Raw genomic sequence first — 27,549 nt, 5'->3', positions numbered from 1 at the left:
GATTGTATTCTCTGGTTGCTGTGGTGATGCTGCAAGATAAAGCTGAAGCTCTTTTCACTGGTACTGTGCTTGTTTTGTTTCTCTTCCCCCACTTCTTCAGCTGATCCAGTTCAGCTCTGTAAATCTGTGTTTTCCACCTGCCAAACAACGGGAAAAGAAATGAATGAGAGACTCTGCTTCCTTGCAGCAAGTCACTCACTTTCTCCTCCTCTTCTAGGCTTCTAAACCTTTTAACATGCCAAATGGAAAATACATATGGAAAAATTATGTAAAGAAAAGCAAATATCTAAAATTATAGTAAAAGCATAGGGACAGCTGAAGCTCGCAGAGTAAGAAAATGTGGTTTCTGAACAATAGAAAATCAAATCTCCCTTTCAGCCTTCTGTGTTTTATTATCTAAACCTACATGAAAACAAACAGTGCTGAGCTGTGCCCCAGTTTCTCCCTCAGCAAGAGCTTATGGCAGTGCTTTTCCTGCACAGTTCTGTTCCGACTGGTTTGTCTGAAGTAGAAAATGGAAGACTCACAACTACTTTTCTCAGCCTCTCTATTTATATCAATATCTTGTACTCAGACAGATGTCCTCCTGAGTTTTCTTTCATCTTATCTATTTCCACTGAACATTTAAATAACTAAATTAAAAAGCAAAATATGCTGATCAACTTCACTTCATGAATTTGAGAAAGAAAGAGTTACTGATCTTTGTAACAGCTCTTTTTTTCCCCTTGGAGAACAGTATTGTTAAACACAGTACCTGCATCTTGCTTCATCAATAAAGAGATGCACTACCACAGCAAGCCGCAGTAAGGTTCTTTCCACAGCCAAGCTAAGTGTTAATGAGCCTCCTCTCCTTCCATTTCAGTACAGGAAATTCTGAGATGCAATAAAAGGCAGCAGTGACTACAAGGTGAATTTTTCACACAAGAAGCACAGGAAACACCATCCCAAGCAAGGGCAGAGAGCTTTTCAGTGACTGTTAGAGCAATTATTCTTTCCCAAATCAGAGTTTAAGCCTACTAGCTGGAACTCTGCAGAAGGCAACAGCAGGAAGCAGTTACTCTCACAGAGGGAAAACACATTACTAAGAGCTGATTGGTGACCATTTGCCTCTCTTCTAGGAAGGCCTTGTTGCTCCCACTAAGCTTTGAGCACAGTGGGCAGCAGAATCACAGATGTCAGGGCTTCCTCACCGAGTGCTGCCCCAGCACACCTTGGCACCTCTCCTGCTGCCTAGTTACTTGTGCCTAGAGGGTCCTCAGTGAGTATATTTGCAAACGAAATGACATGTCGCTGAGATCCCCTCAGAGGCAGCCTTACAGAAAGTTTCAGAGGATACTAAAGAAAACTTTCTACTACATTTTAATAAAACTAAGTCTCCCAATACCATTTTCAAAGTTGCCCTAAAAGCCTTCAGAAGTTCTCCTGCTTGAATTTAAATGTAGATGTGACAATAAATTAAAATACATATTAAAGAGAATGATTCCACACTACCAGGAGAGAGATAGAATGTTCCAAGCCAGATGTTGAACCTCAAGCTTTTGTGAGAAAAGAAATATAACTACAACTACTTACAGCCTCATGTACTTGACTTTCTAACTAACCATGACAATCTTATTCTGAGTTGTTCTCAACTATCCAGTCAGTACAGAGAGTCACCTCTCCATAGCAGCTTGAAGTGCTTTTCTGTTGTCTTTGCCTGTAGGGACCACAGTGCTTGAACACGCTGGCAATTTAAGGATTTTGGGTATCTTAAATGTAAAGACATCCAAATCCTTTGCAAAATGCACCATGTATTGCTCTTACCTGGTCCAAAATTCTACAAGAGAGTCTTAATATCAGCTATATTTATCTTACTTCTCTTTGTATGACAGGACATTAGCACATGAGGAGCAGATTAATCAGAGAAAAATTAAAAGAATAGTGTACACATTAATAGAATGGTAATTAGCACAGCTTTACTTACTCTGAAGATGTAGAAAGAAAAACCCTCCCAAGGGAGGAGTCACACTTTCTTCAAATAATTCACTTTTTCCAATAGTCACAGAAAATGAAAAATCAGAGTTGAGGAAGCTCTTTCTTAATGAATAACTTCCTAGCCACACAGAGAGAATGAAATTCCTGTATTAGATATCAGGCCAGATTCTTATTTTACATATATAAAAATCAGAGTTTCTTCCATTAATCACACTTACTCTGACACATTCAGGACATTTCAAACTGGTTCTCCTTTAAATCCTCATCATCACAGGCCTCATTTTCATGTCATTGATAAAACCACTTGCTGAATTCTTTATGACATTTTCTATGTATCTGTGTGATTACAGATGAAGAATTTTGCAAGAAACACATATAAGACTCCCTCTCTTTATTGTAGTTCCATCCTGAACAAAAGAGGCTTGCCTGCAAGGAGCAGCAAGAGGCCACATTCCTTCCAAGAGGCATCAGTGCTTAGGATAAATATGGAGATTCTATGACTATATAAAGACAAGCAAATCTTTTTTAAACTTCATGTTATTTGCCTCAAAACACTTATGACAAATTATTTGGTAGTAAGACTCTGTCAAGAATATTTTTTTCTTTTCATTCAGCTCAAACATTCTGTAGAATATTCCCTATTGCCTATTTTCACAACACATTCGGATGCATCATTCATATTCCACAGTGTTTTACATATCAGCTATTTTGTTTGCCATTCATGAATATGTTTAACACCAAAAAAAAAGGTAAACTAGGATCTCCTTATTGTAGGAAAGACCAGGAATATGTAAATACACATTAGTTTTACATTCTCAAATTTTTTTTTTGACTTCTAGTCATTCTTATTGCATACATTGTAATGATATTTGGATATCGCTATTTCAAGTTGTAAGACAATGAGGTAATTATATTATTGCTTTGTGAAGCAGAGTAGTAAATGCTATTTTCAAATAGGCACTACAGTAAGAAAGTTTGGTTTATTTGAGCAAGTTTTCCCATATACCGTGAAAGGCATCTCTCATGTTCACAGTCAATACTTTCTAAAATTCAGGAAACTTCACAAATTATTACATTACTACAGTTTACTGCCCTGGCTACATACAGATGAACTTTCTCTCATCGGGTTTACTTTTCCTTGAAATACACTCAGAAAATAAGGCAGTCTAGAATTGGCTGGGTTTTTAAAATCAGATTTCGTATTAAACATGTAAGTGTTTTATGGCTGCAAGTTTCTAATTAGAGAAGTGTCTTTTCAGTTACTCTAGTGGAAAGCCTCATTGCTTCCTTTCACTGTGCACACTTGTCTAAAGTTTGTTTAAAAAAATCTTATTATTGGAATCACCAGATTATACCGTATATGTGTGTCTAAACTAACACATCTGCCTTCTTCTGACAGTTGAAGGCTCAAAATGTTAAGAAGATACTGGTTTTTAAGTCTGATATATAGATGGGCTCTTTTGTCATGACTAGAATGGGTAGCTTTTCCCACAAGGTAAGATTAACATGCCCCAAATCCTGACCTAACACTGATCTATTTCCATTATCAAAAGAGTAATGCTACCAATTTCTGGAGTGGGAAGGATACTTGAACAAAATTCTGCACTGGCTACTGTATTAAAGCGTTGAAGCTCATTAAGCTGAGCAGCTGTTTAGTGCTACCATGTTCTTCTGACCACCCATTTGTAGCCAAAAAAACCAGTCATTATTGTTGGTTTCATATCTAGGCTCATTCTTTGCCCCTATCCATCACTTCTGGCTTGTGCAAACTGATCAGTGTGTGTATAATCATAAACACTTATCTGTTTTCCCAGCATGTTCCCAAGTTATGACAGCAGAGGGAGAAGGGATAGGGAAGGAGAATGACACACCACCACAATTCAGTTGTAAACACTTCCATAAGGAAAGATCCAAGTATTATCTCTGGATTCATTAGCTACTGACACATCATCATGGAGCGCAGAGTTACAGAACCTTCAGAAGTTTCCCCCACAATCTTGTAAAAAGGTAGTGACTCCTAAGCTGAGAACAAAACCAGTGGCTATGGCTATCACAGCACAGAGACCAAGCATACAGTATGCTGCTGGCAGCAGGAATTTCAGCTGGAATTGTAGGCACAAAGCTGTATTATCCCTCAAATGCAAGTTGGTACCAGTAGTCTGATAATGTAGCTTCATGACCACCAGCCTACTCACAAACAGTAAAAAGCTTTTACGCCCATGTAAAAGCAAACTCAAGCAAATCTAGCGAGAAGAGGCACAGAACACATCTAAGACTCACAAGTGTAAGCCAAGCTACTGTAATCAGCTTCTAATGATTATACATACCCACTGAGAATTCCAGTACTTTAACAAAACCTTAGTTCTGCACGTTTTAACTTCCAATCATTTCTCATACTATTAATGAAAGAGAAGAAGACACAAGGGATTATGATATATCAGGACATACCCAAGGTACTTACTGAGGAAGAAACCAAGTGTTCTACTAAGCAGGCTTTTTTTGAGGGAGAGAGAGAAAAAGAAAAGAACCGAGGCTCAGAAGAAATGGGAAAATCAGTCCAGATTTTTGAATCTGGGAAGCATCCAGAAAAGAATCCTAGAGATGCATGCAGTAGAAATGCAAGGTTGAAATAACTTCCCAGGAATTAATTTACTGTTTAATGTAGGGTGATTGAAGTCCATTTATTACAGAAGAAAGTTATTTTAAATCTGTGGCCACAGATATTACTGACATTCTCTTTATACAATCATTGAAACCTGAAAGACAAGAAAGTATATTCAAGTTATGACAAAACTTTTAATTACACATTAAGGCACTACAATCCCACCCAAAACAAAGGATGGGCCAGATGTAGTTGTTGAACAAGAAAACAGCAGAGAAAGCTGTTGTCTTTTGTGATTTATTTATTGCAGCAGTTAAAATGCATATTCTGTTAGTCAGATGAGTGAAGAAAGAAGTGTCATTATTTAATTAGCTGAGTGTTTGACTGGACACTGCCAAATTCTGTCCATTTTTGTCATGGGGGTTCTTTGTGACATTAATTAACTCCCTTAAGCACATCTTTGCAAAGATGATCTCTGCTTGTGATTTTCATTTCTTAGATGCCCAACTCGAGATACTGTTTGTGACCAAGAAATGCACTGAGTTTTCAAGTATAATCAGCCTCAGTGATAGCTGTGCTCTATATATTCAAATATTGAAGAAGTAATCTTTTTTCACTTGATCCATTTTGATCTCTATTTGAGAAATAGGGCCTAACCTCTATACCAACTCCCCAAGGTAGAGCCAAGAAATTATTAATGTCTATGCAAAAAATAACAAAATGAGAGGAATAGCAAAGTCAGTCAAGAAATGCATATTCATGGCACAGGACCTTGCCCACAGTAAACAACATCATATAACAGAAGCTGCTTTGTAAGGATGGGATTCTTATAATAAAGGTTGCTGAAGAAGGTAAAAGAACAATGATTTAAAAAATTTAATTCGGAACTCAGTCCAAGGCAGGGGATGAGAAGGGCATTGACCAGAACTAGAGCCATACCATGAGCTCCTTAGCGTCACCATCACTGACTGTTACCAGCCCCGCAGACAACTGCTTCCAGCACGCTTGCCAGAAGAATAATTGGTAGGTCACGTAGGTTCTCATCTGCTGATTCTCACTGTGATTTTATAGAAATACTCAGATTTGTGGCATGAAATCTGAGCTCAACTAATAGAATTGCCACCTAGGGATACCATTCTGTGATACATGACAGAAGGATGTTTAGCAAGGAAATAATGGCAAACCCAAAGAAACTGACTTGCTGTGTAGGCATAGACCTATCAGTATGTAACCAAGTATACCTGACGTGGGATAGAACAGATTTGCTGAAGCGAGATATTATATTCATTAGCTTAAACATCTCTGTCTGTTGTTTGGAAAATATCCAACATACCTTAGCAGAACCACAACACAAATTATGCTGGTTAGGGGTATCCGCTAGCTAAGCATATCATCCAGCCAAAATTTAGCATACAGGCTTCATCCAAGATTTAGGGAACCTAAGAACATAGTGTTTCTTATAAACCAAGCATTCAACAAGAACCTACTAGTTATTTTTCTTTTAACTGTGCACACCCCACTTACTGCAGGAAGTTGGAAACATAAATCCTGTGAAGCATTAATACCTAAAATACTTGGTAGGTATTTACATTACAACTGTTTTAGCAACATCCACAAACTACTGTGAAACAGTGAGAAGAAGCACCAACACAACCAGTACATAAGACTGACTGACTCTTGAATAGAGCCAGATACACAACAGTTCTGTTCTGAGCTGCATGGCCAAAAATCCAGAGCAGTGTCAGTGACTGCACGGGGAGTTGCCTGTGCTTCACAGCAGTTTGACTAAGCCCAGAGCCTGCCACAGCAACCGGTTTAGAGGTGACCTTTAGACTGGCATAAAAAAGCATTACAAGAACAAGAATATTACAGTGGGTCTAACAGTGGGTGTGCAGGAAATCCGGCTGCTAGACAAGGGTGAGAAGAAACACCACACACAGCATCTGCTTTAGGGACATACAAACATCAGACTCGTTTAAAAGTGTGCAGGAAAGCAACAAACAAACTGCAGTAGCCACTCTGTTTTGTAAGCACCTCAGGTGATGACAGCAGTGTAGGTTATGCGTTCATTAGAGTTGCTGTTTGGCTTTTGTCGTTAGTGGGACCATAACCCTTATGTGGGTGATTCAAGAGCTAAGACTCACTACCACAGGGTTGCTGTTTCATGAATCTCACAGGGCTAAGGAGATTATTTTATTACATTAAAAAAAGCATTAGTAAACATTAGGTTTGTTCATGAATATAATGGCAACTTTCCTATCACTCATTTAACCTTATTGCACACAATGCCTTATGAAAGATAAGGACATTTTGGTAGTTACAGCAAAAGAAATTTTAAGAGGGATTTGTAACAGGAGAACAATATAGCCTTGTAAAAGGAAGTTTCTGTTCCTGTGCATAAAAGGTGACATAATAAAGCAAAACCATGCTTGTTTTAGCTGTTCCAGTGACAGGCATGAGCTAATGACAATCTCTGTAGTGAGAGCATGAGAGTTTGGGTACAGGTAACAGTGTCCTGAATACAAGAGGTTTGTTTAATGCAATAGAGAAAAGCAGCCAGTGAAGATGCAATGTTTGATGCTCAAGGCCAAGCAAGAGGCAAGGAGAAGATGCTCCAGTAAATGGGAATCATGGAAAGAACAGATGAGTTGTATCTGTGGTGATGCATAAGAAGGCATGTTGGAGACAGAAATATATCACAATTGTTCTGCTTTGGGGTTTTAAGAACTAGAGGAAAAGCAAAGGTTAAGGCAAGGAATGAGAGAATAAAGTCACAGAAGCTAGGTAAGATTTCTTGGGTAAACTGAATGGTATATAAACACAGGAAGCGAGAAATTCCTGTATCTTTGAAAAAAAGAAGGAAGAGAGAGCAATAGAGGAAGGAAAGATGAGGCAAGAAGAGCAGATGGGCACATCTTACTATATCATACTGGCATAAGATCAGCAGAAATCTGCGCACAGAAAAAAAAAAGACCAGAGGGAAAGGACTGACTCAGAATCTGTAAAGATGGGTCTGCACATATGGAATTTAATTACACTAGGAGGAAAAAAAAAAAGGGAGAGAATAAATCCAGGGTGCCAGGGTGTTCATGGTGGAAGAAATTGCTTAGGTCATCAGACTTCGATCAGAATGGTTTTGCTAGAGAAAGGACGTTGCTGGGAGTGGGTCAGGACTAGAAAGTTGGCAAGAATAGACCTTGCAGGGAGAGGCAGAGCAAAAGGTTTTGGAAGGGGAAGAGCAAAATACAGGAACTGTTTCAGTAGAAGTAATAAACACTGAATTCATGGAAAGGCTGGGTGAAAGCATGGGAGAAGAGGACTGTCGATGTGATGAAGTTGGAAACTAAGCAACAGAGAATGAGTAATGTTTCACAGAGAACAAATCAAAAGAATGGTGAATGAAAAAACAGAAAAACAGACATAGATTGAATGAGTATGCTGGAGCAGTAAGTTACCAACATGAGAAAAAGTCAAAAAAGGAATATAGAAGATTCACCTGAATCATAAGGGAGTTCAGAGGCAGCAGTTCAACGAAAGCATGAGAGGAAAGAGCAACATGGGGCGGAAAAAGCATCAAAGAACTGGTCAAAATGGAAGACTAGGAGTACAGTGAAAGAATAAAGCCAATAATTCTCATAATGGTCTAATTTAGGGACAGACAAGAAAACTTCAGCAGTTTTGTCAAGTTATCAACATCACAAGAAGACAGAATCATGGATTAAAATGCTGTTCCTAATAAGAGCAAGAAAGGAAGAAAGAGTGTCAAAATCAGCATGAAAAGCAGGGCTATCATCAGGGATTAATTTGGTAGGTAGGGTAGAGAGTATTTTCCAGCCTTAGGCCACATGTAAAATTAACCATATGAACTATGTCAGAAGGTATCTACATCAGGACTGTGGATTTTCTAGGTTTCATCTTAACAACTCAAATTAAACATGATTTTATCCACAGAAGGGAGATGAGAAGTGGAAGAAGTATTACACTGCAGTCCAGGGCCAAAAAGAAAACATCCCAAGAGGCTAAAGAGAATCCACGATGTTCTCAGAAGTGTGACTCATGGGAGAGGACTTGGATGCTACCAAGCACAGATTACAGCTGCAGCCTACGCCTGGTCTCATTCTGCTTCTCTTTTGAAATTCAGAAGCTTTGACAGTCATACAATCCTGCTGCCTGCAAGAGCTTCAGTAGGTACATCTCAGACAGCTGAGCCATTGCTGGAGTTACTCTCTAATTCTAAGGAGCTTTTTTAATAAGATGAATATGAAGGAAGTTACCCATGTTCTGGTTTTGATATGAAATTGCTTTGTGCCAAATGCAAAACACAGATATACTTTACTTCACAGAACATAACTCTGCAACCAGAAACATTTAAGTACAACATTGTACAATAGCTAATAAGCTCCTAGTTTCAAAAGCCAAGACTTGTACATCATTTTGCCATCCAGATAAAGTTCTGTGTAGACCTACAGAAACTAAGTTCTTTTTCACTCACAGTAAAGCAAAAAGACCTTGGTATCTGATGCATCAACTTCTTTAGCTCCCGTTTTTCCTTCACTGACACCTCCTGCTGAACAAAACCAAAACAAACCACCAACACAAAACCCCACCACCCACTAATTGCTGCTGCCAGAAAGAACCTAACATCCTTTTGAGGTTTAGCAGCTACTAGGATTTCTCTTCAGTCTCTCCTTTCAATTCCCTCCCCCTGGAGGGGTGATCACACCCTCCTCACACCCCATCTGCAGTTGCTGCAGTTACACACCCACCACCACTCAGAGGGATCCGAGTCACTCCCTGCTGGCTCCTAACTCACGAGTGATTACAAGAAGCTTATGTTAAACATACAGTGAATATTAGAGAACACTGGAGTGGTTAAATTCCTTTCATCAGATTTAAAAAGTCTTTTAATAAGCAAATTGGTCATGGATGGAGATGCAGGTTGCAGATTTGAAGAGTCTGAAGGCCTGATTTATCCAAAGAGTGAAGCCAAAGCAGCAGTGCAAATATCGCTAGCAATAGTCTCAGTGTGTTTTTCACCACTTGTGCTCTGAAGAGTTTAAGTTCCTTAGGTAGTGTTAGGTTTTTCCTCTTATTCAACCTTGTTTTTTCTACTGAGATGAAGAATATTTCTCTGTGGCACTAAATGAGAATGCAAAGTGACCTAGAGGAACTTAAGTAATTGTGCTGAAATGGTGCCCTGTGGTAAGTGACACTTTGGGGCGAGGGTATTCATAGTTCTTCCTCATAAGAAACAGTGACAGTATTTATTAAGGAGAAAATAAGAATAAAAACATCCCAAACCCTGTAAAGTGCTGTGGCTGTGATCCACTTACCATAAAAAGTAGTGATTTTGTTGACGACTTCAGTAGGTTTTGAAATAAGCCTGTATTTGGTTTTGAACAGGATGAAAATAAACACAATGTATTTAAAAACACTGCAAGCATGATACCAAAGTGCCAGCAATGTAGACTATTTTACTTACGAATATTTAGTATTTAGTGCGTGATATTTAGTGCTCTTCATATATCAGAATATCTATGCTGAGAACTTTCGTAAGAATAGATATGAAAATAGTTTAACTTTCAGCTCCCCACTTTTATATGATCTCAGCATTACTGTATTACTAGGAAATGCTGAAGCATGATCAGTATCATTGTGTTTCAACATTAATTTCTTGCCTCTGTGCACATGTTCCCAGCCTGGCTTCTGCTGGTATTCACTGTGTTTATTCATAGGTCTCATCAATCTTAGAAGAACAGAAGCCAGATTTGACCACATATATTTGGAATCATACTATGACAAGACTTGGCCGGATGGCTTCACATATTCATAGGGCTATACTGATTCTGTCAGTATTGCGGATCACTTTCATATCATGCCAAGAATAGATTTTTGCCTATAAACCAAATATTTTTAAAATTGTATATTGGTTAATATTAATTACTTTTTAAATGGATAGTTAACAAAATAAGCTACTAAATATAAGTCCATCTTTTGAGGAAGCTTGTGTAGATTTTTAATCTGGGTATTTACTCCAACACAGGAGTACCATGATTTAGATTTAGCTGGGCAAAGTTGTTATTTTTCAGCCTCAAGCAAGCTTGTAAATAGTTATTTTTTCCCCAAACCTGAAACATATAAATGATAGATAGATTTATGTTTGTTATTAGAGATAAACCAGAATCCAGTAATTTTTCTTGATGTTTTATTTTTCATTGGTAACTGTACTACTACTACTAATATTAACAGGTGTAGCTTCAAACTTAGTTACACATACTGATGATTTTTTGGTGTTGTCATGGGTTGCAGTGTATTCTATTACCATCCCCATCAGCCGTTGAAATCAGGTGGGGCAGTGTTTCCTTGCCTCCTCCCCCCAGACTATCTTTCTGTTAATTGCCCATCATTGTCCTGCCGCCTGACTCAGAGATAACTCCCTCCGAACTATCTTCTGTTAATGAGCCTAATCAACACTTTGCCTCATGACTCATTACCCCATTGTGAGATGCTCCACCCAGAGGGAGGAACCAAGCATCCCATCGTGGATATAAGCTGAGGCTGAACACCAGAGACACCGGGCTTCCCACTGGATTTCCAGAGGACAGGAGCTACACAGCCACCATTGGACTTCCTGAGGAAGAGCAGACTGTTTTACTACAGGATCACTGCTTCAGAGGACTGCAGCCACCTTTCTACCAGACTGCTACCACCACCCTGCCTAACAGGGTGTCAGGTTGTACCTTGACTCTGTCAGTTTGACAGTGTTTTCTTTTACCGTTGTTTTTTCCCTTTTTCTTTAATTTCCATTAAATTGTTATTCTGACTTGGTGCCTCCCACTGGTTTGTTTTCAAACTAGTACATAATTTGGCGCCCAACGTGGGGCTTGCTCTGAGAAAAAGTCAGAATTACAATTTTGTATAAACAGAAATCTATTCACCATGGTGCTCAGCTGGTCTGCATGGGTACTGTATCTTGCTCTCTATATTTTTCCTCACATGGGGAACTACCTGCCTGTTGTATTACTCCTGTTAAAACCAGGGAATGGTATGAGAATTGCTTTATTGGTTTATTATGTCTATAGCATAATAACCTGCGAGGCGATGAATACCATTCGGAATATATACTCAATTTTGTTTGGCTGTCCTAGTCTGGGCTCCTATGTCTGGGACCTCTTCAACAATCACAGCCAGCCCCTGGTGGGAGGAGTAGAGAGTGGTTTCTTCCAGCCTTTCAGGCCAGGCACAGCAGTTTTTGAAAAAATTGAGTTCCCTCTGGATGTTAAGGATAGTATAATCTTCTTGTCAGTTCTCTTCTCTTTTTTCTCTATGGCCTGCATTGTGTACACCATGCTTAGAAACAAAACACTACTTAGTGTGGTGCAACGTCTGCTTGAGGAGGAGGTAAAAAGGAGCAAAGCAGCAAATACCATGTCTACACAGACTGTCACACAGAAAGGAGCCAAAAGCAAAGCAACCGCATCCATTTCTACGCAGACCGTCACAGAGGAGAAAGGAGCCAAAAGCAAAGCAACCGCATCCATTTCTACGCAGACCGTCACAGAGGAGAAAGGAACCAAGAGCAAAGCAACCGCATCCATCTCTACGCAGACTGACACAGAGGAGAAAGGAACCAAACAAAAAGCAACAGTGTCCATCTCTACACAGACTGTCACAGAGGAGAAAGGAACCAAATGTAAAACAACAGTGTCCATGTCTACGCAGACTGACTCAGAGGAGAAAGGAACCAAAAGCACTGTCAGCGTCCCCATGCAAACCATCACTGAACCAGAACAGCCTAAACCGATTGCAGTTGCCCCCGTGCAGAAGAAGAAATCAAAAAGCAAATCAGTCCACATAGTGACTGACGAGGATGCAGCAGGACCTTCGCACCCAGCAGAAGAGGCAGAGCCAGAGATCATCACTCGGTCGCTATCCCTGGGTGAGCTGCGAGACCTGCGGAGGGAATTCACCCGCCAGACGAACGAGTCTATCCTGACCTGGCTGCTCCGCATCTGGGACGCTGCAGCCAATGACACCATTCTGGACGGAAGTGAGGCCAGGCAACTGGGATCTCTGTCCCGGGATGTGGTCATTGACCAGGGGATCGGGAGAACCCAAGAAACCCTTAGCCTCTGGCGGCGACTGCTTACAAGTGTAAGGGACAGGTACCTTTGTAAAGAAGACCTCCAGGTGCACCAAGGAAAATGGAGCACAATGGAACAAGGTATCCGGTGCCTGAGGGAATTGGCTGTGCTGGAGATCATTTTCTCAGAAGATGAGAGATTTCCTAAGAGCCCAGATGGTGTCCAGTGCACGTCACAGATGTGGTTGAGGTTCGCACGCCTTGGACCAGAGATATACTCCCGTTACCTGGCAACGCTGCAATGGAGGGAAGGCGAGGACAGGGTGGGCGTCTTGGTGAACAAACTGAGGATTTACGAGGACACCGTCACAGCCCCGTTTCGCACCCATGTCTCATCCGTGGAAACAAGTCTTTTGGCTGAGCAAGTCCGGAGCTTGATTGAAGAAGGCCATCAGAAATTGAAAAAGGAACTTAAGGAAGAGATTTACCAGATCTCACCAGAACCAACAAGAGTCTCTGCCATTAGGAGCCGGCGACCCCCAACCAGGGAGAGAGGATACACCCCACGAGGTAACCTCTGGTTTTTCCTTCAGGAACATGGAGAAGACATGAGTAAGTGGGATGGAAAACCCACCTCCTCCTTAGCAGCTCGGGTACGTGAACTAAAAAGAGGGACAACTACCACAAGAAGCGCATCTAGAGTCAACATTGCTCCGGTCTCCCGCACACAGAACTCCAGACGGTACAGGAATGATAATATGACCGATCCTCTTGAAGGGACCTCAGGAACGTATTCACCGGAAGGGAGCAACATGCAACATGACCAGGAATAGAGGGGCCCTGCCTCTAGCCAGGTAGAGGAAAGGGAGAATCGGGTCTTTTGGACTGTGTGGGTCCGATGGCCTGGCACATCTGACCCACAAAGATACACGGCTTTGGTTGACACCGGTGCTCAATGTACTCTGATGCCATCAAGGTATGTGGGAGCAGAACCCATTTCTATTTCTGGGGTGACAGGAGGATCCCAGCAGCTGACTGTACTGGAAGCTGAAGTGAGTTTAACTGGGAACGAGTGGCAGAAACACCCCATCGTGACTGGCCCAGAGGCCCCGTGCATTCTCGACATAGACTGTCTCAGAAATGGATATTTCAAGGACCCAAAAGGACATCGTTGGGCTTTTGGGATAGCTGCTGTGGAGACAGAAGATATCAGAAAACTGAGTACATTGCCTGGCCTCTCAGATGACCCCTCTGCCGTGGGACTGCTAAGAGTTGCAGAACAACAGGTGCCAGTCGCCACAGCAACAGTGCACCGCCGGCAATACCGCACCGACAGAGACTCTCTGGTTCCCATCCATGAGATGATTCGCAAACTGGAGAGCCAAGGGGTGGTCAGCAAGGCCCATTCACCTTTCAACAGCCCTATATGGCCAGTGCGTAAGTCCAGTGGAGAATGGAGGCTGACGGTGGACTACCGTGGCCTGAATGAGGTCACGCCACCATTGAGTGCCGCTGTGCCGGACGTGTTGGAACTTCAGTACGAGCTGGAGTCCAAAGCAGCGAAGTGGTACGCCACTATTGACATTGCCAATGCCTTCTTCTCCATTCCTTTGGCAGCAGAATGCAGGCCCCAGTTTGCTTTTACCTGGAAGGGTGTGCAATACACCTGGAACCGACTGCCCCAGGGGTGGAAGCACAGTCCCACCATTTGCCACGGACTGATCCAGACTGCATTGGAAAAGGGTGAGGCTCCAGAACATCTGCAATACATCGATGACATCAATGTGTGGGGAAACACAGCAAAGGAAGTGTTTGAGAAAGGAGAGAAAATCATCCAGATTCTCCTGGAAGCTGGCTTCGCCATCAAAAGGAGCAAAGTCAAGGGACCTGCCCAAGAGATCCAGTTCCTGGGAGTAAAGTGGCAAGATGGACGACGTCAGATTCCCACCGAGGTCATCAATAAGATCACTGCAATGTCTCCACCGACCAGCAAGAAGGAAACACAAGCTTTCCTAGGCGCCATAGGTTTCTGGAGGATGCACATTCCCGAGTACAGCCAGATCGTGAACCCTCTCTACCTGGTTACCCGCAAGAAGAACGATTTCCACTGGGGCCCCGAACAGCAGCAAGCCTTTGCCCAGATCAAGCAGGAAATTGCTCATGCGGTAGCCCTTGGCCCAGTCAGGACAGGACCAGAGGTGAAGAATGTGCTCTACTCTGCAGCCGGGAACAATGGTCTGTCCTGGAGCCTCTGGCAGAAGGTGCCTGGTGAGACTCGTGGCCGACCACTGGGATTCTGGAGCCGAAGCTACAGAGGGTCTGAAGCCAACTACACTCCCACAGAGAAGGAAATCTTGGCAGCCTATGAAGGAGTCCAAGCTGCCTCAGAGGTAATTGGCACTGAAGCACAGTTGCTTCTGGCACCCCGACTACCGGTGCTGGGTTGGATGTTCAAGGGAAAGGTTCCTTCCACGCATCATGCCACCGACACCACATGGAGCAAGTGGATCGCCCTCATCACACAGCGTGCCCGTATTGGAAACCCGAATCGCCCTGGGATTCTAGAAATTATAACAAACTGGCCTGAAGGTGAGACTTTTGGATTATCTTCTGAAGAAGAGGAAGAGCAAGTGACTCGTGCTGAGGAAGCCCCACCATATAATGAGCTACCGGAGACTGAAAGACGTTATGCCCTCTTCACTGATGGTTCCTGCCGAATTGTAGGCGCTAACCGGAAGTGGAAAGCTGCAGTATGGAGCCCCACACAACGAGTTGCACAAGCTACCGAGGGACAAGGTGGATCGAGTCAGGTTGCAGAGCTTAAAGCCGTCCAGCTGGCTTTGGATATTGCTGAACGAGAGAAGTGGCCGAGGCTCTATCTCTACACCGACTCATGGATGGTAGCTAATGCTCTGTGGGGATGGCTGGATCGCTGGAGAAAGGCCAACTGGCAGCGCAGAGGGAAACCCATCTGGGCCGCTGAGATTTGGCAGGACATCGCCGCCCGAGTAGAGAAGCTGACCGTGAAGGTTCGACACGTGGATGCGCACGTACCCAAGAGTCGGGCTAATGAAGAACATCGCAACAACGAGCAGGTGGACCGAGCTGCCAAGGTGAAAGTATCACAGGTGGATCTGGACTGGCAGCACAAGGGAGAATTATTCCTAGCTCGTTGGGCCCATGATGCCTCTGGTCATCAGGGGAGAGATGCAACATACCGATGGGCCCGTGACCGAGGGGTGGACCTTTCCATGGACAGCATCTCACAGGTCATCCACAGTTGTGAGACCTGTGCTGCAATCAAACAGGCCAAGCGGGCGAAGCCTCTGTGGTATGGTGGACGATGGTCAAAGTACAGGTATGGTGAAGCCTGGCAAGTTGACTACATCACCCTTCCCCAAACCCGCCAAGGCAAGCACTACGTGTTGACCATGGTTGAAGCAACCACTGGATGGCTGGAGACTTACCCTGTGCCTCATGCTACAGCCCGGAACACCATCCTGGGCCTGGAAAAGCAAGTCCTGTGGAGACATGGCACCCCTGATAGGATCGAGTCAGACAACAGGACTCATTTTAAGAACAGCCTCATCACCACCTGGGCCAGAGAACACGGTATTGAATGGATATATCATATTCCTTATCATGCACCAGCTGCTGGAAAAGTTGAACACTGCAATGGACTACTTAAAACTACCCTAAAGGCACTTGGTGGGGGGACCTTCAAAAATTGGGAAGTGAACTTAGCAAAGGCCACCTGGATAGTCAATACCCGAGGGTCCATCAATCGAGCTGGTCCTGCCGAGTCTGAACCCTTGCACACAGTGGATGGAGATAGAGTCCCTGTGGTACACCTGAGAGGTATTTTAGGAAAGACTGTTTGGATTAATCCCACCTCAGGCAAAGACAAACCCATCCGTGGGATTGTCTTTGCTCAAGGACCTGGTTGCACTTGGTGGGTAATGCAGAAAGATGGGGAAACCCGTTGTGTACCACAAGGAGACCTAATGTTAGGTGAGAACGGTGTGTAGGTTTCACTGTGTGTATATATATATATATATGTATGTGTGTTTTAGAGTTTAAGAAGGTATTGATTTGGGATAATGTAGATGGTAATAGAATAAGGGGTGGATAATGTCATGGGTTGCAGTGTATTCTATTACCATCCCCATCAGCCGTTGAAATCAGGTGGGGCAGTGTTTCCTTGCCTCCTCCCCCCAGACTATCTTTCTGTTAATTGCCCATCATTGTCCTGCCGCCTGACTCAGAGATAACTCCTTCCGAACTATCTTCTGTTAATGAGCCTAATCAACACTTTGCCTCATGACTCATTACCCCATTGTGAGATGCTCCACCCAGAGGGAGGAACCAAGCATCCCATCGTGGATATAAGCTGAGGCTGAACACCAGAGACACCGGGCTTCCCACTGGATTTCCAGAGGACAGGAGCTACACAGCCACCATTGGACTTCCTGAGGAAGAGCAGACTGTTTTACTACAGGATCACTGCTTCAGAGGACTGCAGCCACCTTTCTACCAGACTGCTACCACCACCCTGCCTAACAGGGTGTCAGGTTGTACCTTGACACTGTCAGTTTGACAGTGTTTTCTTTTACCGTTGTTTTTTCCCTTTTTCTTTAATTTCCATTAAATTGTTATTCTGACTTGGTGCCTCCCACTGGTTTGTTTTCAAACTAGTACAGGTGTTCTGTTAATGCTACCAGTACTTTTGTGTATATATGTGGAGAGAGAGGAGGAGGAGGGTAATGACTGCTCCTGTTCAAGCTGTGTTGTATGTAAGGGCATTCTCATCATTCAGATATTTTCCCCCAATTACAATTTTTTAATTCTCTATAGTCCTGCAAACTTCCTAGGTATGCAGGCAGTATGTCTATATTTTTACTTATCCTTTAGCCCTTCAATTCTGTCTCTAAATAATTCATCTCTCTCTTGTTCTACAAGTTCTCCTTTGCTGAGGTCAGAGAAGTTTCCCTTTTGTGTCACATCTCAACTGGAATTGTCTCCTCCTCTTTAAGGTCATAGAGGTCAGCTCACCATTTTGTGACCCTTATAGTTTCATTCATTTTGTTTGAATCAGGCTCTTGAATCATATATTGAGAACTGATGGGTTGATTTATGAGCCTACACACATGATCTACTGCTACTGTTAACAGTAAAACCCCCAAATTTTGCAGGTTTTTTCTGCATGAGGCTGTCCTATCAGCTCAAGGGGGAGCCTCATTAACCAGCCAAATGTACACCACCACCCTCACAGCACAGGTTTAACAGCAGCATCTCAGGTAGTTGCTTTTCTGTTCCTTTTACTCTCTGTGACATCTCTTCTTGACTCAAGTAGCTGCAGCACTAAAATTATCTTAAAACTGAAAGGTGCTAATCGAGCCTTTAGTTTATTCATTATTCAGCAACGGATCCTTAGTTATTCATTTCTCATATTACCAGGAAAAAAATACTTCTGGTAACACTCTAGCCTACTATTAAGATGGCACATAAAGCTGAAATTTTATCGCTGATTCCTAACTATTCTAGTTAGCATTCTGCATTTCACATAGATGAGATATGCAGGGAAAAAGCTGATGACTCACCATTTTATTTCTTTTTGCTCGCTAAAAATCTGCTGTTGATAGTGTTGTAAAAACAACTATGTGAAACAGGCACAGATCTGGGACACGAAATAATACATGTGATGGAGGTTACCCAGAGCACATCCGGCCTTCAGCGGAGGGGTTATACACAAATTTCTCAGCAAGCCATATTGGGTCAAAACAGTGCAAAAGCTATTGCAGCTGTAGGGATTCCAAATCTACGTTAAACTTACAAAGCAGATTTACCAAGGGGAGAGGGTGGGAGGGAAATGGCCACAGTGCACAGCAGAACAATAAATCATCTTGAAAACTTCATTAAAGGACTACAAGGACACCTCTGAGGGCACTCAGATTACTTGGCTGACTGGGATGAGGTGCGGGGTCTGCATTTTCAGGATCTCAGGTACTACTGGTTAGGTATAACACTGTTCCTTGACTGATAACCACCAGGATAATTGTGCTTAAAAGCAGAATTTTTGTTATGTTTTGGTTCATTTCCAACACACCTCAAGACTTTTAAATTGACATTTTGGAATCAGGGTTATAACTATGAAAAGATGACAAGGGCTACTGCCTTTTAAAGCCATCTCTGTCTTTCAAACAGCTTTTGCATCTTTGTTGTAGCAAGGCTGAAAAATTCAACCCCCCAGGATACACCTTAGTAGCAAGAGAACAACTCGTGATCTACTAGCAACCCAAAAAGCTACAGGCATTCCAGAAAACAAGGTGCATAAAATTTCTTACCTCTCAACTCCAGGAAAATGCCTGATAAGGTGTCTTCCCGCCTTGGCGAAAGGCACAAAAGCAGGCAATAGCTACAGAGCTCAGCTGACTTAGCTTTCAGCCCAAACCCACCTTACAGCAATTCCAACTTGGTTTCAATTTCTTCCAGCTGGCTGCAATCCCATTAGGTTGCAATGCCGCTGACACACACCTACTGGCAGTCTCCCCATCCCAAAGTATATTTTGTGCCAAATAGCTCAGGAGGAATAAACCCCAGTTTGTGTCACCTCTTTGCTGGCTGAAGGTTCAGTGCAATAGGGAAACCTCCACTAAAAGTTGTAAGTAGTTTTGCTCTGTTAGAGACACAGGAATGGCACTGACCAAGTCAGTATATTGTCATCATGATACTGATTGTGTCTCCTTGGCTATTCTGAGAACTCTTTTTTTTTATTCGGTTCTTAAGAATGAGGTACAATTTTGGTTTGTATTTCAGATTCTCATGTCTACTGTTAAGTAGTGTAAATGACTGCTCTGCACAAAAATAATTTTAACTCTCCCTTCTCATTTTTTGTGTTGATTGCAGGAGGGAGCTCATTGATAAGGGTGACATTTCTAAAGGTTTTTTCAAAAGTTAAAAGGAAGAGACGAGTCTTTGACCTTTTGCACACCTGTATTATTTTCTGAAATCTTTTAATCTTTACCTTCTACTGCTTATATTCTGTTGATCACCACGTGCCTCTGACCAATCCTAACAGAAGCTGAAGAAACTGTAGTGAAAAATAGTATTTTCTACGTATTTTGTAACTAAATAAGATGCAGGCAGCAAGTAAACAACGAGATTGATGTACTCTTAACGTACCTCTATCGACTATAAATCTTTGCAACATAGATAAAGACATAAACACCACGTCTAAGAAATTCCATTTGCACTTCATATCTCACAGCTGAGTAAGAACAGTGCTGCATAGATTGACAGCATTCCATCTGGTCTCCTTTAAAACAAACACTTTACTATTTTCTTGAATAGACTTGTTTATGTAAACTTTCAATGAAGTCTATGAATAATTCTTGACAGATTAATCATGAAAACATAAAGTATCCAAAATCCAAAGTTACAGTTGTATAGATAAACTTTGATTAGTTATAGACTCCTGTCATTGGAGATATGCAACACCACAAATAAAAGAGTGAATGAAAATACCTAGAGACTGTAATTGTGCTGCTCACTGAGAAGTTCTCCCATCACTTGGTAATTAAGTCTACAATATTTAAAGGTACTCCCAGAGTTCCATATGCCTGTGTGTGCAACTTCCCCTTCAAAGCACACTTTTACTATAATAGGCATCACCCATTTCTTTCAGATCAATTCTGCCTAAATGATTTCTGAATTAGAATATTCCGGTATTTTCTACTTGGGCTTCATTGCTTTCCAGTAGCAGAAGACACAACTAGAAAAGCAACATAAAGTAATCAAATATACAGAGAAACTCTGATACTTCTAGTCTTAATCTGAGGGAGAAAGGAATTTTCATGATCCAGCCTTTATTGTAGAGCCAGGCTGGGGCTGCCTAAATCGCAGCATGAATTAGAACAGTTTCCAGGTATGATCGCAAGAGGCCACCATATCAATGGCTGTTCTTGGTTTCCTTGACTGCAGAAGTGGGAAAAGGGTAGAATTGCTATGCTATGGATACAGCAAAGAGAGAGGTTTTTCTTATGACAGACCAGGGTAATATCCTCTGTAAACATTTAATTTTAGTTTATAACCTGCTTGCACTGACAGAGAACGGGAGATTGTATGAGATTCAATAATTCGGTTCTTTGTCTATATGGTAGGTTATTACTTTATCGATGTTTTAACTTCTGTTATATAGAATTTGCGCCATTCAGGACTGCAATGTACAATCAGGCCTCTGGAAAAAGGGAGAATTGTAGTCTGTAGTGGTAAAAGTCACTAGTTCCTACCTCTTCTTGGTGCTGATACCTGATACTTTAATTTGTTTAGACCATTGTATATTAACTTGACCTGTGAGACCAAATAATATTGTGCTGATATAATACTGAACTGCATGTCAACCTCCAGTCTTGCCACATTTAAAACAATTGTTGATCCCTTGAAACTAGAAGCTGAAACTTTGCTCCTGTTACTTAAAAAAAATACATAAAGTCTTCAGTATTCCATTTCTTTTTGTGACCACACACGCAAAAAGCAAACTTGACACACCTGTGTAATCACACCCATGAGGCAAAGTTCAGATTTGCTTTTGGTAACATTCACAGCATGAAACATAATCAGAGGACTTATTGCATATCTAGTCAGGGAACAGAAACAGTATGATAATAGAACAATTCTTCAAATTTGAAGTAGACTAGCCTTAGAATTTTAAGTACCTACATAAATGTCACTGAATTACAAATTAAGGTGAGTTTATCTGCTGATGGACATAGATGGATTGAAAAAGATTAAAAACATGTCTCTGAAATGACTGGTTAAGGTGAGGTTCTACCATTACTGAGCAATACAACATGGAAGCTCAATAGGTTCTTAGCAATTGTAAGAATATATTAATATCGTCCCATTATAAGATGGCTTCTACTGTGGTACCCTGAACTCTGCCAAATTTAAAAGGTCAGGCACAGAAAGGCATCCTGAGAGAAAATCTTCCTGCCAAGGCCCCGTTGCAACAATCAACTTGCTGGCAGTACAGAGAGATGCTCCAGTGCAACAGTGTTAATTCTGGAAAATTTTAGTTTGTAATGGATTTGGTTAGCATCATATGCATTAATTTACTGAATTGAGTGCTTTAAATGATATAAAAAATATTCCCTGTAGTATTGGTTTGAATCTTCTCCTATAACGTAAACACTAAAGAGGGGTAACAGCCAATATCCTGGTCTTTCTTTCCTCATAAGACATCCAAACTAAAAAAATACTCTAATGCATATATATGTATAAATAGATATTATATATCCAAAAGAAATCATGTTTTGTTAATACATTCCAATATTTGGATTATATGACTTGAGCTGGTAATATTCAGAGACAGAAAAATCCAGCCTAGTAACTCAAATTGTATTATCATCAGAAAGATGTTCCCTTAGATGGTAGGTAAGTATCCTTTTGAATCATATGTACATTTCTCTTTTAAAGGAAGAAGTATAATAACCAGGTGCATACCCCTCTGAACAGCAAGCCCTCTCAGAGCTAAACATCCTGTTGGGCTTTTGTTACTGTGCCATAACACTGAATTGTAATCAATTCAGCTCAATTGTGTTATTTCCTTCCACAACACAACTGTATCAACTGTATTTGTACATCAACACTTGCTATGCTGCCTAATTGTATTTGTGTTCATGCAATTTATGAAGATAAAGGTGCTTATTCCACACTGTCTGGGTAAGGTTTGAAAATATTGAAAGCAGGCACAGAAAACCAGTAGAAAACCACTGGGAACGTATGCTAGAATACTGCCTGGATCACCAGGAAAAGCTGATAAAAGATTTGGATTACTGGTGCTGTTTCAGTGAAGTCTTTCCAGTGCCATGAGCAATACCATTGTTGAGATACTCCGAGGAAGAAGCCAACACCAGCCTAGTTACTATCAAGGAAACAGGGCTGGTAGGTAGGGAATAGTAACTGCATTATGACTTACAAATATTTATGGTGAACCATGAAAATATCTTCATAATTAACTAGTAAAGCTTGGTTAAACATTACATTATAGACAGTAAGAGTGGGATTCATCTGTGCAGATTTAGCATCTGCATGTAGGTGGCTACCTCAGAGCTACTCACTTAGTGCTTCCCTCAGAGGCTGTGGAGAGGAGCTGTCATTTCCAGAGGTCAGCTCGATCTCACGCTAACACGGTAGCCAGAAGCTAGTCTGGTTAACTCCAAGGGAGAAATCTCTTTTTCTTCCACCAACTAAAAGTGAAGCGTTAACAACTACTCCTTATGTACGTGTCAGTGTTATAGACATCTGAAAGTGATGAGAATATATCCTTCCAACTGCCAAGTCCAGGCAATTACTATTTAATAAATCCACTGTAAAAATAACAGATTAATCAATTGTAGTTCCTATGAAATTATTATTTACTTTGTGGTCATTATTCTTGATGTGTGTGAGCAAAACGAATACTTAGAATTTTCACATTTGCCTCTTTAAGTTTTTCTATTGGCCAAGATGTTGACTGGTAATCCAACAGGTTATCTGCAATGTAGAATCACGTGGAAGTGTTATCACATTTGTCTTTTTGATATGATGACTTAGGAATCCAGAGAAGAAATAACTCTCCGGTTTAAGGGGCTTAAAGAGAAAACAAAAGGCAAATAGGATTTGTTGGGTAAAACTGTGTTCCCTAATGATTCACTGGGTGTCCAATACTAAATAATAAAATGGGATTCTGAGGAGAGTCGAGCTTCTGCTGAACCACAGAAAATGCTCTGAGCTGAAGAAGTAAAAAAAAAACCAAAACAAACGGTTGCCTTCTGAATTTTTGCCAGTTGTTAGCAAATGTTTGAAGTCTGAGTAAGATGGAAGAGATGGCTGCCATCACTGATCTGTTCCTTCCATCCAACTCCACCAGTGCCCTTCGGTGTTAAGGAAAAGCAACAGTTGAGAGAGGAGTATTTTCTCTGTAGCTTTCATGTCAAGGGTGAAACTCTGTGCTTGATTACACTTGAATAAACCACTTAAATTGCTAATATGTATCAACTCCTGATTCAACAACAGAATAAGTCAAGCTGAATTTAGCCCTTCTCTGTCTTCTTGTCTATTCCACATACCTTAAATTGCCAGGGAACTTTGCGAAGAGAATTGCTTTGGAACAGTATAGTTTTTCCCTCTTGGAATTATTCTTTCATCAATATAATAATTGAAATTTGGACTTCCTGATCACCACTCTTGAATTCTGGAAAGTTTTAATAAAAATGTGAACTTACAAAATACAAGTTGTATTATCCTGTCAAGTAGAGTGAAGGGAATCTGTTGTAACTAGAAATGGATGTGGATTTATTCTGAATACTTTGTGGATCACAAAGAACAAAATTTAGCCTTCTTTTTTAATAAAAATAGGACAATTTTTCTCTCCAAGTATAAATATGATTTTATGCACTTAGGCCAATATTTTGATTTTAAGGGCCTTTGAATAAGTTTTCTCTTAGATAAAAGAAAATGGTTGATTGTTTGTGTAGAAACTGTTACTGCTGAAAGTGGGTACTATCAATCAACATGGGAATAACACTCCAATTTTCTCAGTTAAAAAAGCATGATTCAAATCACTGATAATTTATGAATTAAAGTTTATGATGCATGTAGAGAGTTACTGAATTTGTCATTGAGCCTTTGACCTCGCTGATACCGACTACAAAACTGTTCGACATTGTTGTTCCTAAAGGCAAGGGAGAACCTGATCAGTGAAACCGTGTTTGGTGGCCTGGGCTCTCTCCCACTGAAATTAGTGACAAAACTTCCAGTGACTCCTGTGAAAGCAGGACCAAAACTTTAGAAGAAATAGTCAGATTCAACTCTCATTTTCAGTTACATAAATCTGAATAATCTCTTCTCAAATAAGTGGGATTACTGTGATTTAACCCAAAGGAATTGAGAGTATTTTTCTTTAATTCATGGAGGGGGAGAGAGAAAAAGACATCATTCCCTTATAGTGCCTCACCTCTGTGTATCAACCAAGGCTCTATCTGCTGTCAAAATCCTTATCTGCTTAAGCTGGAGAGGAAGAGCTGACTTCACCACTTAAGGATCTGGGTTTTTATTGCCTACTGCATTTTCTGTTATCCTTATCCCCTTCCCCACTGCTTAGCAGGTAGATTCCTTAAGAAGGGACAAATTTCTGTTTCTGTCTACATTTCTTAAAATTTAACATACCTTGTTTCATCTGTGTGTAATCAGAACTGAGACAACCAGAACACTTTCACTTCAGTCCTTCAGAGCTACCTGGCTGGTTATTTTTAGATTATCACCACTAAATTCAAAACCAAGGCCTGCAAGTGAAATATGAAACTGTACTGGAGGCTTACAAAACTCAAGGTAGTACCTCCAGAAGACTTACTCAACTCTGCTCACCAGTGACCTGTGAAGTGACAAGCACATAATCTCAGACAGAGGTGTAGTATTCTTTATGTAGCTTGCGGAGTTTATTAATCTCTGTAAGGTCCATTGCCAGAATGAAATTTCCATGGCTTACACAGAATTAATCAGCTGTTTTTACTTATAAGCATACATATTACACAGAAGGGGATTCTTGTCTGAAAATATAAGTCAGTGCTTTGGTAATGAAAGATAGCATGAGTTTTTCTCCTAAATATGCCTTATAACTAAGAGGTTTTCTTTTGATTACACCTGTCACTGGCTTCTTGAAGACTGGATCTTCATCCTTCTATACACATAGGCCTCTCCTCTGATAATGTCCTTTATCCAAGGGCAGGGATCTGTGCTTTTTGCATGATAGCTTCCAAACAAATGATTTGATGGGAGACAGCCAAGTAAATGGCAAAACACTCTCTGTTCTGCAGAGCTGTGTCTGTTCAGCTGTCAAATCTGTGCCTGTTGAAGAAAAGCGAGTATTTCTGCCTATAACAGCACCTAAGCCATCAGCTCGGACTTCGAACATCTATATCCATAAAGTCAGAAAAATTTCCCCTAAGTTCAAAATACACACTGATTTTTTGCTCCTCTGTGATCCACAAGTAGGTATTCACAGCACCTGACCTGCTGCTGTGACCTTTATAGATGAAATGTTGATGGCCACCCGAAGGGTGTGACCCACAATGGCGCGAAATACAGAGCCCAAATAAAAATCAAATTGTGGGTGTGATGTTATCAGAAAATGGATATAAACAATTATAAAGAAATGATGGAGGGAAAACTAGTGATTTTTTCTCAAATCTTCACAGGAAAATGTGGAGATAGGTCTGTATCTTGCAGAATAAATACTGCAAGAACACACGTTAAACAGCTTCTACAGAAACAGCCAAAAGCAGATCAGATCAGTTCTATCAGCAGAAATTAAACCAACATGTATTTATCTGCAGCTCTCTTAGCTAACATTGAAGGCTTGGGGGTTTTGTGTATGAATCACTCACCCAAAATGCAAATGCAAAGGTACCAAAAAACTTGTGGTTCACAAGTGCAGATGGGAGCCGTCCACAGGTGCAGATTAATATAAACCCTCCTCATTCCTTCACATGCATGGGCACACATGGAGAGGGAATGCATCCAGGCTCTGCAGAGCCACACATCCTTCCAATGAGCAGAGTGACTGTTACCAGGAGGATTTATTACAGAAATTCGGCAGCAGGAGCCTTTTCTGATAGAATGTTATCCAGGCAGCATTTCCCTGGGAGGAGGTGTTACATAGCGTGGAGGTTCTTCTCCCAGCACGCAGATTCTAATGGATTATCTTTCTGAAGCATTAAGAGAACGCAACGAATCTTATTAAGGCTCAGGTATTGGCTATTAATGCATTACGATTCAGGCTAGGAAAGGGAGACCACTTCATTTTTAGAAAAAGGGCCCAAGCTGAAGCAGCAGCTAATAGAAGGCCAGTATCCCTTGAGAAGGTCATTTTCACTGTATCAGCAGCCTGTCTCCCCTTACTATTTTTTGTCTACACACAGTGAAATGTTCCTACCTCACAGTGACACTCATATTTTTTATCCTGCAGAAGCATAGCTGATTGTTTCAAAGTGACATCTTTTCCTTCTTGCTTTAGCAGTGCCTTTTTATTTTGGAAATGTTCATCACTGAACTGATTTAAGAGAGAAGGAAATACGGAATATTGCACTCACCTCTCCAGCACCAGGCAGGGCGCCTCCACCTCCTCAATCCATCAGTACAAATGCCCGCATCCACTGACGCCTCTCCTCTGCTTTGGCCCTTTTTCACATCAGCATCTGTGATTTGCCGAGCAGACACACCGCGACTGCAGGGACTAGCCCCACAGCCCCAGCAGGAGCAGGAACCTACCCTTTCCCATCTTCTCCCTAGAAAACACAACCGTAAAAACCCGGGCTGTTCTAAAGGCGGCAGTGGGAACACTTGTCCGGCGGCCCCCCGCGGGAGACAGGGAGGTGCTCCGTGCTCTCGCCGGGGAGCCGGGCAGGGGGAGCGCGGGGCTGGCGCTGGAGGAGGAGCCGGAGCCGCCAGCCCGTTTCCACGCCAACGGCGGGGGTACCGCGGGCGGGGCGGTGGCGCGGCCGGCGGGCGGCTCCGCTCCGGCTCCGGCTCCGGCTCCGCGGCCGGGCCCGCAGCCCCCGCAGCCCCCGCCCCGCCGCGGCGCAGAAGGAGCTGGGTGTTGGCGAGGGGTTTGTGGCTTTTTCCCGGCTCGTACGCTCCGTTGCACTCGCTCGTTACATAATGTGCGGGTACAGACGTGCCGCGGGCTCTGCCTCTGCACAACTGCATCCGCACCCGGGGCCGCTCCGCGGGTCCATGTTCGCTGCAGCACAGCAGTGCCCGGCTCTGGCAGCAGCAGGAGTTTTATGATTGATTTCACAATGCATGTTTTAGGGGGAACGAGTCACATACATCTTGGAAGGATGCGGTCAAG

The 27,549-nt window shown here is 41.9% G+C and overlaps 2 protein-coding genes across 2 annotated transcripts in view; one reads left to right on the top strand and one right to left on the bottom strand.

The window, feature by feature from the left end:
* RSPH14 (radial spoke head 14 homolog) overlaps positions 1 to 27,549 on the top strand; it is a 76,592-nt gene that overhangs the window by 33,551 nt on the left and 15,492 nt on the right. The gene's annotated exons all lie outside the window — the stretch shown is intronic.
* Positions 49 to 27,435, bottom strand: LOC125335111 (wiskott-Aldrich syndrome protein family member 2-like). Its single transcript, XM_048322414.1, has 2 exons — positions 26,789 to 27,435; positions 49 to 139 (listed from the first exon to the last, which is right to left on the bottom strand). Exons 1-2 carry the CDS (start codon positions 27,402 to 27,404, stop codon positions 111 to 113), a joined length of 645 nt encoding a protein of 214 aa, XP_048178371.1. The 5' UTR covers positions 27,405 to 27,435; the 3' UTR covers positions 49 to 110.

This window comes from Corvus hawaiiensis, chromosome 18 (assembly GCF_020740725.1).
Source record: "Corvus hawaiiensis isolate bCorHaw1 chromosome 18, bCorHaw1.pri.cur, whole genome shotgun sequence".
NCBI lineage: Eukaryota > Metazoa > Chordata > Aves > Passeriformes > Corvidae > Corvus > Corvus hawaiiensis.
This window is presented reverse-complemented; position numbering and strand designations above follow the sequence as displayed.

What these genes read in the sequence shown, in the direction of transcription:
- LOC125335111 (XM_048322414.1), bottom strand. Translation starts at nt 27,404, where the DNA reads ATGCAGTTGTGCAGAGGCAGAGCCCGCGGCACGTCTGTACCCGCACAT. An exon ending in CCCTGCCTGGTGCTGGAGAG is followed by an intron (nt 140 to 26,788) that starts GTGAGTGCAATA and finishes CCGTTGTTTGGC; the next exon opens with AGGTGGAAAACACAGATTTA.